The sequence below is a fragment of the Suricata suricatta genome, chromosome 7 (genome assembly GCF_006229205.1).
Source record: "Suricata suricatta isolate VVHF042 chromosome 7, meerkat_22Aug2017_6uvM2_HiC, whole genome shotgun sequence".
NCBI classification, from domain to species: Eukaryota; Metazoa; Chordata; class Mammalia; order Carnivora; family Herpestidae; genus Suricata; species Suricata suricatta.
Genome location: NC_043706.1, coordinates 127,146,368 through 127,159,433, shown reverse-complemented (window position 1 = coordinate 127,159,433; position 13,066 = coordinate 127,146,368). Strand labels below are relative to the sequence as shown.

Genomic DNA, 13,066 nt, shown 5'->3' with positions numbered 1-13,066 from the left:
GATGAAGAGGGCAATCAGAAAAACCTCACTCTGACACCACACATACCCAGGACTAGAGAGGAGATCCTGTGGTGCCCTGAACCAGCAAATCTCAGAACCATTATGATTGCTTCCGGGTAAATATGTGAGTTGCACCAGGACTGTCAAGTTCTTCCCTCCTAAATTACGAAAGCTTGTCTGTCATAGGAGACAAACAGGTAAAAGGAGAAAAGCAGAACTCACCCTTCGCTTATCATAAGAAATACAGAATTTAAAGCCCAATATGATGAAATGACTTTGCAGTCAATAGATGGAACAAATCCTGCTTAATTTCCAGACTCACAAAACTTTATACCTGAAAAAACCACCTTGTTTTTTTTGTTCACCCTGCCATTTTATAGATGACACTAAGTCCCAGAGAATGGTAATTACCTCCACAAAGTGTTTCACACATAGCAAAACATGAGTTATATCCCAGGTTGTCTGACTGCCAAAGAAATGTTCTCTACAATTCATAAAAACTAGATTAAAGGGAGCTGCCACTGTTTTAGTCAAAAATCACCTGGTAAGTATTTCAGACACACACATAAAAAGTTCTGATAAAATGTAACTATCAATCATCTCTACGTGCATTGTAAAATTACCCAAAACTATGTCAAAAAAAATTATCATAAATGAATTCAAATTATTTTCCTTTGCTGGACATTTGATCATCACTATCTAGATAATGGCTGTGCCCCCTCAGAATAAGAGTCTATCAAACAACTTTAACAATGAAAGATATCATCCAGGGGTAACCGGAACATAATAGATAACACATCTGGAGAACTATCTTATGATTCAATTATAGTTCAAGTGCATCATTCCTCAAAGTGTATTTCATAGAACACTGGAGAACCACAAGACGTCCTCCAAATAAAAGATACTGAAGTCAAATAAGTTTGTGAAAAGCCACATAGAATAAATGCATATATAAGCCATATAAATAATACATATAGGTACGTGCAACTATGTAAGTGTATATATATCCATCCTTCCTCTTAGAAATTCATAACACACATTAAACGTTAAGAAGTGTTACAGTGATGAAAATGCTCAGTTTTAATTCAGCATTTCCAAATCTTCGACTGTAACACGCTTTTTCACCAAAACTTTCCCAAGTGTCAGCACCGTTTGTACCGTGAAATGCATTCTGGGGCACACTACTCTAATCCAAAGGTCTTCAGGTCCCTTCCTATCCAATGAACACCAGGCCCAGGTTTATTTTTATTGCAATCACATATGGACAGCATGTCACAGTTTTCAGGTCCTCTCACTTATATTTTGCTTATGTGATCCAGGATGTAGAACAGTGCCTATCACATAGTAGACCCAATATCTGCTATATTGAAGTAAAAATATCCCCACACCACCATGTCAGAACAATAAATTTAATTATTATCCCCTTGTCTAGTTGAGAAGGTTGAGGTTCAGAAATGTTAACTGACTTCCCAAAGGCCACAGGAACCAGGGCTTGACCACAAATCTGACTTTAACGCCCCCATGTTAGGGTGATTACGTCTTCTGAGCAAATTCTTCAAGGACAGCTTAAGCTATTCTTCACACTGAACCTCATGTAATAAAGTGCTGGTAGAAGTCGTCAAGTACAATCATAACCTGACTTTCAAGGTAATGGTTACGAATGCTTTTTAAGAAGGTATTCAACTCACTTAATGGGTTCAAATATAAAAACAAAACCAAACAAATGGGTTAAATGGGTTTAAATATAAAAACAAGACAAAACAAAATGGACAAAATTTTAACTCTAGTATATTTAAAGTAATTTACCATAACTGTTAGAAAGTAAAAGCAAGAAACTACAGAAGATACTAATGAGAAAATAACCCTAAATTTCAATCCATCAAAGGAGACATTTAGTAAACCCGAATTACGTACCACAAGTATGGTTATATGAAATATATGACACCTTAAGGCATGAAAAACACATTTTTGTACTTTAATGGAAAAAAATGTACTTAGTTTTGTCACTGAAATCAGTTATTAACATAATTTACACTCCGGTTGGTTACCTACCATTAGCAATAAGCAGTAAATATTACTACTGTGGAAAATAATTCATATCTTATTAAAAGTACTTCTGACCATATACATTTTTAGACTGCTATAATATGCAATAAATGCTATCCTACTTTTTCACAACTGCCACAGAAAAAATTTATTTATGCTTTATTTGGATTCTAATTTTGAAAAGAATATACTAATGCAAATATTCTCTTTTTCATTTAAAAATAATTTTAACTAGTGGGGTGCCCGGGTGGCTCAGTCAGTTTAGCGTCTGCCTTCAGCTTAGGTCATGATCTCACAGTCTGTGAGTTCGAGCCCTTCTTGTCTCTCAATAATAAATAAACATCAAAAATTTTTTTAAAAAATTATTTTAGCAAGTGACTTTCTTTTGCTAAGATACTACAAACTGTAGAAATTTTATGCCACTTCTGAAAGTCTACTCTCAAGGACCTAAGGTTTTGGTATAAAAGGGGATCAAGATTACACAAGGAAGTCACCATTTGGCAATTATCACAGTAAAATTATTCCATCCAAGAAACGACAATGGGTGCTAAAAACAGAGGGTATTATTTTGAGGAGGAAGAGTATGTTGATAGAGTCTCAAAGTACTTCCTTCAAATCAAAATATTTACTGATTACAAATACAAGTTAAAATAGTTATCAATTTCAAAGGGAAAAAGAATGCTATAGTAGATCTAACAGACGGAAGTTTAATCAAGGGACTAAGGTATAAGATATCAATGTAGACAAATTAAACATAAATTCTATGTGAGAGGCAGCAAAAAAAATGTATCGATCCTTTTGAGATATTCTAGCTGAAAATGTGCAATCTGAATCTAAGCATGAAAAAATATCAGACAAAACTAAATGCAGGCACATTCCACAAAATAGCTGACCTACAATATTCAAAATCAGTCAGTTATGAAACTCAAGAAAAGGTTCAAGAACTGTTTCAGCTTGAAAAAGATTAAAGAAACATGACAACTAAATGTAATCTGCATATAGACCCTTTTGATAAAAGGCAAAAGTTGGTGATACAGGAAAATGTTCTTATTTGTAAGCAATTGATACTGGAGTATTTGGGGGTGACTGAGCAGTATGTCAACAATTTACTCTTAAATGGTTGAAAAGAAAAAAAAGTATCATTCTTACATAAAAAGATAACTGCAAAATCAATGTTGTTAATGTCTATTATCTTTGATACTAGTTTCATTTTCTCCTGGATTTGAAATGAAAGGTTTAAAACTAATCATCTATTTTTTTGGTTTTCAGGATTCCTAGGATCTAGCGGTCTTAGGAGATCCTAAAGTTTAAGGAAATTCCCAGGAGTATCACCAAGACTAGAGACCTACGCACTAATAAAGAATAAAAATGTATTAAGAAAAACTGGAACCTCAATCATTAAGGGCTATCCTCTGGATGCACACATAAATAGACCTGTAGCAAATTTAAAATAAGGGGTTTTCCGGAAGACTGCTACCACAAAGCAATTGTAAAGTATATTACAATGTGTGGCTTTAAGAACTACTATTTTTTTCTAGAAAACAACTCTAAAAACCCATCTTGCCACAGAGAGATAAACATTTAATGTTACACTTTGATTTCTATTTTGCATACTTTAGAATGTATTAATTTTTTTTAAGGTGGAAATTGATCATTTTAAAACAAACAATGACAAACTAGCAACACTACAGGATATTCTTCAATATACTACCAAGAGAAAGAACAATTCCTTTAATCCCCCTAAGTTCACTGACTAAGAATCTCTTAAGGTGGTTGGGGAATGCAGGTTAATAAGGAAATACAAACTCCTGTGCTTTATTTAAAACACAAAGAAGGCCTTCATAATCTATTCATAAACACCCTAATCAAACCTTCTTAAGAGGTTTTGTCAATAGAGCATGCGCAGAAAAGAATTGACACAGCAAGCTTGAGACTGCTATCCTTAGAAAGGCTGGCTTGCAAGGTTAGCTCTTGGCTGGCATCTGGTAGCTGGCCTTTGACACGGCTTCCACAATTCCCATTCTGATAAGGGTGGCACACCATGCCTAAGCTCTTTGTATGAACAAAACAATTTAAGTCAAAACCCTGCTTTCTTTCTGGGCATCTGAAATTCTGGCATGTGCTAAAGCAGGTGTCTGTGGACAGACTCCAATAAACGCTCCGAACTCCTGGGCTCGGGGAGCTTCCACATTAGACAACATTTCACACATGTGGTAATAACTCACTGCTGGAGCAAGTGAACATGTCCTGTATCACTTCACCAGGAGAGGGCTATTGGAAGCTTCGGCCAGACTTTACCTCGTGTACCTTTTCCCTTTGTTGATTTGTCCTTCATCCCTTTACTGAATCCTGGGAGTCTTACTAGTAAATCATCAAAATTGGAGTGATCTTGGGGACCCTTAACATAATTCTTCAATGCATAAAATTACCTTATGTAGAGTTCAAAGTGTTTCAGTGCGTGTGCGCGCACACACACATACACACACGCACATACGCATGCAACTTGCAATTGGTAACTTTAAGATGAGAAAGGCTTAAAATAAATCCTGTATCTTTCACAAAATTATTCACTTTTTGGACTACCGGACAAAAAAATATTCAGATGATAATGTACCATTCATTTTCTCAAAGTTCAAATTTGAAGTATCAATTGTAACTATAGAGATTTTATTACCTGGTTGTTACATTTTATTTCTATATGTGTATATATTTTTAATTTCCTCAAAAAAAACCCATCCTTATCCTCAAAAACAAACTCAAAACAGTTTAGTGTACATGACGATTTTTGCAGTGTTCAAAAGAGACACCCTCTTACCATGTGGAGTGATTGTCTGCACAGGTTTAGCTGGGGACCTCACATTCCATATGGTCAAGGTGCCGTCAGAATGACTGCAAATAAACTGTTTTCCCTCATGATGCCAAGCAACAGAGTGAATGGCCTATAGAAGAGGGGTAAAGAATTCCATTTTTAGAAACAAAATCTAAACACCAAGCTATTCACAATCAGTATTATAATTTTCAACTTTAACCTTTTCCTATTTTCCACACCAAAATCAACATGTTACCTTCATACTCCCATAACCCTCTTAAAATGGAAATGAGGTTTAATATGGTATTGACACTTTTTAAATTCTTTTTATTCCTTAAGCTAGCATGAGGATGATGTAACAGTGATATATGTTTAGCAACATGTTAAGGAAAACAGAATGTATTCTTATAGTTTCTTAGGATAAACTATAGCTAACATAAATTATCGAGTAATTATAACCAATATCCCATCAGGAAAACTGGTTGCATTATACAGATTAGAACAGATTTTCAAAATTAACTAAAACTCTAAGAGAAAAATGTAGATTTGGAACTAAGATTAAAAAAACCTCAGACTGAGCTTCAGCATGTTACCCATCTCTCACAGTAATGAAGTGATTTTTAAAACCTGAAGAGACCCTTTTTTGATTAGAAAGTTGTTTTATACCTCTAGCCACTTAAAAACTATCTGAAAAATATTTTTATATAAAAAGGATGTAACCTTTCAATTTTTGTTCAGTATAATTCTGCCAGTAAAGAAAAAAAATTTTTTTTTAATCACCCTCCTAGGTCCTCTTTAAATCACTTCTCAACTCAAGCTGATACACTCCTCGTTCTTAATGGTGAACTGACTTTAGAAGTTGCCCTACTGTATAAGGAGAACTGCTGAGCGCAGCACAAAACCATGTAAGAGTTCCACTCGGTCCAGCTCAACCTTATCATCTGCTCAATTTCATCTTAAACTATCAACGTGACTATCCTCTCATTCAATTTAATTCTAAACTGTTTTGAACTATCAACGTTTACTATCATCCTGTTCAATTTACTTCTTAAAATATGCTCTGACTTTAATGTAGAAAATAGACTTATAGGTCAAACTTCCAGTGAAATTACAGGAACCTTTTATTAAAAGTATTTTTTTATACTTTCAAGACCGTGACTACTGAGCCACACAGTGCTTAGTAGGTAAAAACTTAAAATAAAAAAAAAAAACTATGAAAAAAATAAAGACACAAATTATGCTGCTATGAAGACAAAGGAAATTCTCTTCTCTTTTAGTTATGCTTCCAAAGATGACAAGCAAACAATAAATTATTCTAAGTGTTACGACATTTCTCAGTGTCATCTGCTATTTAAGTAACTGAAAGCATCAATATGAAGACATGATATACTTTATCTTAAAAACAAGCAAAACCACTTATACAGCTCTAGTCATTGAATTAGAAATTCATGACCCTTACTAATTCCCAGATTACAGTTACCAGATACCATTTCACATTGAATGAGTCATATTTCATATGAAAAATCCTATTCTAAGTTTGAAACAAAACTATGCAAGATTAATAGCTATACTTTGTTGCAATAATGGTAGGGAAGCTATCCATGACTATTATCACCAAAGAACTCAGGAACCAAAAGGAGGAGGCTCACCGATCAAAAATGGAACAATTTGAAAATCAGTAAGAATAATAACTTCAATGACTAAAGCACAGCAAACGTGTTTAAATTTTTAAGTACCTAGTGAAACTAAAAGCAAGAATAAATTGGTTATCATTGAGATTAGAGACAACTCCTTTAGAGTAAATATTGAAGTAAAAGGAAAGAATCATTTATGCTTTCCTTCAGAACTGTACTAGTATCTAACCAAATAGTAGATGAGAAGTTTCTCTTTACACTCAAGCTACGGAGAAGAAATTACAGAATTACAATATCTTTGTTTTGCAACCTCTGTGCATGAATAAATCTAGGCCTTGAACAACAATGGCTGCTCACCTCACAGACACTAACACTCCACCTAACAGAAAAGCAGCAGCAGCATTTAGGAAGAAATCTTGCTAAATGATAACCATGAAAAATGAAAAATGAACCTGAATTTGATCAAGCCTCAGTAAACTATTCATTTTATAGGAAATCTATGAGCAAAAAAATAAAACAGAAACAAAAATGTTAAACACAAGAGGGATGGAGCCAGAAAAATCTAGTCTTTGGGAGACTCTGCCTTTAACGAATAAATGGCCATCAAGAAGGAAATGAGGCAAGGAAGGGAAGACAGAGGCATACGGTTTAGAAGAGACTTAGAAGACCTAAATCCATCACAATCAACCTTTATTTGGATCTTAAAGCAAGTGAAACTGTAATTGTCTACAGTATACTATGATTTGTACATAATAAAAAATAAGATACATTTATTAGTTTGTAAATGACAGAATACCTATAGGATAACACATGAGAAACTGCTAACACTGGGTAATGGGATTAGAAAGAAAAGACAGGGGTGAAGAAGAGACTTTGTAAATCTTTTAACCTATGTGATTATCTGTTACATATATTTTAAAAAGTGTGTTTTTGCAATTACAAAGGTTGCCTCAATTAAAATCACCAGTAAGTTCTTAGAGAAGCTGCTCTGAACTAGAAATATGACAAAAATAATGCTTGATTAGCAAAAATGTTATTACCTCATCATACGTGTATCTGTAGTCGGCTTTCTTTGATTTGAGGTCCCATAATACTACTGTTCCAGATTCGAAGCCAATCAAAAGCTGTAATAAAAGAAAATGCCACATGACCTAGGAATGATATTATGTGGAATATTTATTCATTGACAATAAAGATAACTATTATCATTCACATGTTTCAAGTATAAAATTACAATTAAATATCTGCACTGCTAATCACATGGATGATGAGAATACTGCACTGCATATTTAAATGTCTTTGATGATTAGAGACTCAACATATATTAACCAATTACTGAGAAAGAAAACAGTACCATTTTGAAGTCCAGAGTGTACATTTTCATTAATTAATATAACATAATAAGTTACCAACTAAAAATTAACATTTGTAGGTGCTTTACAATTTACAAACTCTCCTAATTCAACACATTATCAGACAACCTCATTTACTCATCTATCTATTGATAAGTTCCAAGTTATATTCAGCCTAGATCCCTCTCATGAGATTCAGACTTATAATTCTAGGGGTAACAGCTCCCTTTACTGACTCCACAAGAGCTTCAAAGTAAACGTGTCCAAAAGTGAATTTGTTATTTTTCCCCTACACGGTCTCTCTCTCTCTCTCAGTATTCCCTATCTTAATGTTCATTAAGTTGCTCAAACAAAAACTTGGAGGGTCATCCCTAACTCTAGTCTCCCTCATCAGAGAAAATCTTAAACTAATTTTCAAATTACATTTTATTATCTCTCTACTTTCCCCCACCTCTTATACTTCTCTCCCAGGTCAAGACACAAAGTTCTCTTTTCTGGTCTCCCGGTGTCCCTGACCTCAGTTTTGCTCCTTTTTAAACCTAACCTATTCCCTACTGTGGCTAGTGTTCAACTGTTCTAAAATGCAAACCTGATTATGTAAATGCATGCTTTTATTTAAATGTTTGTACTGTCTTACCATTACTTTTAGGATAAAGTCCAAACTGAGTAATGTGACCTACCAGAGTTATCTTGGTCTGACCACTGCTCACTTCTCCAGCTTCATCCTTTGCACATCCCTTACCCAATACGCTCCAGCACATCGTTCTGTTCATGCTCTCTGACCTTTGCTGCCTTCCCACCTGGGCCACATTTGAATGTCACCCTCTTTGCCTGAACAATCCTACTAATCTTTTAAATATTGTTTTAGCTATCACTTCCTCTGGGAAGCCTTCCTTGACCTACCAAATGGAAGTCAATCTCATTCGTATGTCCTCCAACAGCATTCTGTACACTTTTTAATCTGAAGGGTTACTGCCTTTTCCTTAGGTGAATTTTCTTACTGACTATATCACTAGTCTATTTAGGCAAGGAATGGTCTCATCTTGTTCGCCACCACCATAAGACACTGAGTCTGATTGATATGCTATAGGTACTTAATACATTTTGGGAGGAATAAATAAATTCCAGAATAGAATGCATATTCTTCCTCTACAAACTGTCCACTGTCTACCAAACCTCTGCTGCCCACAACCCCTGAACTTGACATTTTTCAAAACTCAGTATTACCTTCGCTTGAACCCCCCTTCTCTTTTATACACTGAGTGATCTTCTATTCATCTTTAAGTCTCAATTTAGCGTTGTTCCCATGGGTAAGCCAACCCCCAATTTCTCTCGATAGACTAGGATCTTTCTTCTCCTAGGCCACCACATGCATTTTCATCCATATGTCTCTATATCTATTATATTGCCTAGTATACAGAAGACAGTAAATATTTAATGAATACATAAATAATTAGTAGGTAGCTAATAATTTAACGTAATCTGGGGATATGAACAAAGTGTGGCGTGGACCCAGTAATTTTAACGAAATAGAAATTCAGTGGATTTCAGACTTCAGGGGTATTTTGAGGGACAATCACTAAAGCTAACAAAACTTTCCCCACCTTGGCAGGAAGTATAGTTAATTTTGCTAATACAAACTGTTCTTTTCTAGACAATGTGAGACACATACTCCTGGAAAAACTGGTATTTTTTTTCCTTTACCTTTTCCTAGTCCTTCTAAATATCTTAGACATGTAACATGGCATTTTCTCATAAGGAAGTAATAGAGAAACTTCAGGAATAAGAAACAGAAAAGCATAAAATTTAAGAGTTGATAAACAGCACAGGATGCTCAGGACACAGGTCACTTAAGCTCCAGTCTTAGATTTGTTACTCAGTAGCCATTTAACAGTAAGGAAGTAATTTTATCCATCCAGATATTGATAACATAAGAGGTTTATAGTAAGTTTTAACATCTCTAGCCTGTTCTAACATCCTAAGAATGTTAGACATCTGTACCAACAGGTTAGAATTTAATCCCCATAATCTCCTAAATATGTAAAAATAGGAGAGCTAACTTAAAGATATGGTATTTCTTGGAAGATTCTTTCAACATTTACTCCCACTAGAATCTTTTATAACTCAGACATGTTAATTTATATACTGTTGAGTAGTCTCCTTTTATTTTCTTCTCTCATAAAAAGCACACTGAACAGGAATATGACTCTCTACAACATCTATAACTCTGGGAATGAAATCAGAAAACTCAGTATTCAGAATTCCAGCCCCACTAATATCTAGCTTTGTACCTCTAGAACACATAATCGCACCAAGTCTCTGTCTCATCATCTGTAAATTAGGGAAGACAACTAACTTAAAAATAGGGAAGACAGATAAAATAGTGTATATAAAGTAGAAATCACAGTGCCCAAAACAAACCAGAATACAGTAAGTGGTAGTCATTAATTGCTATTTTCATAAGTAATTTTATACTAACTCCTAACCTTCCCTAATGAAGGCCTTTGCTTAATGCGGTGGCATCTCCTGTAAGGTTAGCTTTGAAGGAATTTGCCCTATCCCCTTTCTTCAGTGACACAATGTTAAAAAGATCTTTGGAAACAGTAGAAAAGTTGCTGATATAAAGTGGACTTTTCTATTAAAAATCAAAGGTTAGACAATATAATCTACTGTAGTAGCTTAATATTTCAAAAACATTTAAATAAGATTAACTCTGGAAACTAAGGAGAATAACATAATGCCAGGTTTCAAAAAATGAGGATGATATAAGCAGTTGTATATAATCTATTTATACAAAAAAAAGTATACATTGAGGAGTTACTATTTATAAGTCAGTTGCTATGGGAAACATAAAACTTCACAAATCTCTTTATGCTCAAGGGATCTCTCATGTTCAGGGGAGAGGAGACATGCACATATTTCTAATACATGGCAATACGTGACAAGTATCGTAAAACTTCCACAACTACGGTGCTGATGGATTTGGAAGTCAGAGAAAGCATTTTTAGTTGGGACTATCAGCAAACATACCATGAAAGACATATATTTAATCTAAGCCTCAAAATGTGGGTAGGAAATCAGAAGACAGAGAATAATGGGAAAGCATTCCAAACAGAGGGACTCATATAAAGGAGGCATGGAGGCAGCAAAGAACAGCTCACATCTGGGAAACAATAACTATTGCTTCAGCATAGCATTCAGGTAAAGATGTTCTGAAAGACAGTGGAACCTAGGGCTATGTTTTAAGGAAACTTAGTTTTGTTAGATACTGCAGAACCACTGAGAGCTTTTCAACAGGGAAAGCAATAATATTAAAACAGCATTCTAGGAAGACTGATCTGGAGATGATCCATGAATGGGTTGGAACACTTGAACGACAGTGGTTGTAATGAGGCTGAATAAAAAAGAGACACCACAAAGAAATGATTGAAATGACTTAGTGACTGAATCCAGGAAGAAGGGAGGGAAGTTTTTAATTCTCTCACCATGCCTCCCACCTTGGCTCCTAAACAAGTACCTTGTACCAAAGAAAATAAAGGGCAGATACGGGTTACTGTAACTTGCTTCCTGTGAAGTTTCTCTCAAAGCATACATTTGTGTGATTATACGCTAACTCCAAACAGTATAGCTATCCCTTTGTTTTCCCAGTAGCAAATTAAAGAATAGTGATATACAACACACAGGCTAGACCAATGGTCTAGGAATGGTTGAGGAAAGGAAAAACCTTCACAAAATCTAGAAGTTTCATTTCACTGAATTTTGATAGTGATACACTTTCTGGCATTTATGTAAGTTAATATTATAAAATTATTTAAGTAGAAAAACATCATTAAATACAACTACTTGAGAGACTGAATTAAGAGAGAGATTCATGGAAAAGGGATTTTTATTTTTAAATGTGTTAACAAATCTAAACAATAACTAGATACTGACTGTATGAAACTGGTTGAGTATAAAAAATGAAGTAATATTTTAAGAAATCTCTTCGTCATTAAACTATCTATGAAGAAAAGTTGAAGGAGGGAATACAGAGACAACTCTAACATAAGGCGTTATGTAATAAATGCTATAAAAATTGTATAATTAGAGCATTAAAATAATTCAAAATCAAAAGAAAACTTTTTGCCAGATTTCCACAAAATCTTAACATACCAAAAGAAAATAACTTTGAATTGTACTTATTAAATTTTTTTGTCTTCGGGTTTTTTTGTTCTTTACAATTTATAAATGATTTAATTTTTACACTTGTTCTTCATATTTAAAGAAACCGGTAAGCATCTGTGATGTACAACATTTGTTAGAAATCTCAACTTTGCAAGGTAAATACTAGAAAAAATGTAGAACTAGAACAGTTTGCATATTTAAAAAAAAGTACCAAATCCATGCATTAAGTAATAAATTTTAGGAAAAAACTCTACCTTTCCTTCATCCATTGGGTTGTCACTTATATGGACAACTGGTCCTGGGTGAGATTTAGATGACCTGAAAAAGAAAAGTTAGCAAGATTTTTTTCTCAATTAAAAGTTTCGATACAACTATATATTCTTAATTATAATGAAAACAATGCATGGAAAATAAAGATGTATCTATAAAGGATGAACACAGTTCAGTAAGTGATTAGTAAGAAATGTACAGTTGTTGAAATGGATCAAAATAGGAAATCAGAGGAAACTCTGGGTGAGGGATGAGTGAAAGAAGGGACGGGGATTACGGAGGCCACTTGGTGTGATGAGCAGTGGGTGCCGCATGAAAGAGCCCAATCACTAGACTGTACAGCTGAAGCTAGTATTACACCGCATGTCGAGTAACTTGAATTTAAATGGAAACTAAAAGAAAACATGGCCATCAGAGGGAAAACAGTGACACTAATATAAGTCCGCAAAATTTAAAAGTACACTTTCTGTATAGGAATACTCAAATTAGTATTTTAGCACACATACAAAAATCAATACTCAGGGTAAAATTCTCAGAATTAATATTTTTAAGTAAAGCATCATCTAAAATATTGCTATTTTATTTTGCTCAACTCTAGCCTCCAATTGCGGCATCTCATGCAGTTCCACAGTTCACACAAAATATAAGAAAAATTGTTTTTAACAAAACAACAAAAATAGTGACACTGTACGTACTCAGAGAAAAAGAACTCCTACAGATAAGAATGGGGCTGAACTTATGCCCATACAGTAGGAATGAGCACCTCCCTATTCATTCCAAGGGTTGAGACA

The 13,066-nt window shown here is 34.4% G+C and overlaps 1 protein-coding gene across 3 annotated transcripts in view; it reads right to left on the bottom strand.

Moving 5' to 3' along the window:
- STXBP5 (syntaxin binding protein 5) overlaps window positions 1–13,066 on the bottom strand; it is a 163,694-nt gene that overhangs the window by 97,827 nt on the left and 52,801 nt on the right. For all 3 annotated transcript variants that reach the window (XM_029943864.1, XM_029943865.1, XM_029943866.1), the window contains exons 6-8: window positions 12,260–12,323; window positions 7,530–7,613; window positions 4,862–4,985 (exon numbers count right to left, since the gene is read on the bottom strand). In XM_029943864.1, the coding sequence (XP_029799724.1) occupies window positions 4,862–4,985; window positions 7,530–7,613; window positions 12,260–12,323 (272 nt within the window). The remainder of the gene's footprint in view (window positions 1–4,861; window positions 4,986–7,529; window positions 7,614–12,259; window positions 12,324–13,066) is intronic.